At 40.5% G+C, this 713-nt stretch overlaps 1 protein-coding gene across 1 annotated transcript; it reads left to right on the top strand.

Annotated features, from left to right (window-relative positions):
* Nucleotides 1-713, top strand: DI09_470p10 (uncharacterized protein; the record flags this gene model as incomplete). The annotated part of the gene is made up of 2 exons (XM_013382053.1): nucleotides 1-542; nucleotides 571-713. Coding segments are annotated over 2 exons (685 nt in total), but the record flags the coding sequence as incomplete, so codon positions are not given.

Raw genomic sequence — 713 nt, 5'->3', positions numbered from 1 at the left:
GCGAGCCACAGCCACGGCATTTGAGACGCTTGAAGACTTGAAGGAAAATAGTGATCATGACCAGATTGGTCGTTTGGAGAGAAAGGCTATCAATTCCGATGATGTATTGAAGTTGGACTGGTCTTTAAAGTGTGAAATGGCCATATCATCGCCCGTGATGATACCTATGCCGTTTAAAAGTTCAGATTTTTCATTTGAAAATCAATGTTCTTTGTCCTTATCTTGTTTTCCGGGTAAAAAGGACATCGAGTCGTCTTGGTTCTCTTCTAGCGGATTCTACTCTCTTTTTCCATACTACAAGTACCCAATAAATGCATCTCTGAAGAACATCTCAGACTATTCATGTACATCGATCAACGAAACCGGTTCGTCTTGGATCGACATCTTCAGACACGTATTTTTCCAATTTGAAAATGGCCAATTGGATTATTTTTATCTCCTTCATGCGAGCTTTACGCTTCTTTTCATCTTCAGCTCGGGAAAATATGAGCTCCGAGCTCGAATAAAAGATAGAAGAATAAGCTCATCACTGGTAGAGCAAGGTATGATATCCTCAAATTTTCCATTTAGGAATTATTGTGATTGATGACGTTGAGGAGGCGAGTTCTTCTAAGTCTTTGATGTCAGATGCTACGGAAAAGATAGCTTCTGATGTGTTGGATGACCTTGCAGAGCTGGAGACGTTGTCTCCAGGATCCACGTACATTATACTA

This window comes from Mitosporidium daphniae (assembly GCF_000760515.2).
Source record: "Mitosporidium daphniae strain UGP3 chromosome Unknown contig-466, whole genome shotgun sequence".
Lineage (NCBI taxonomy): Eukaryota > Fungi > Microsporidia > Mitosporidium > Mitosporidium daphniae.
This window is presented reverse-complemented; position numbering and strand designations above follow the sequence as displayed.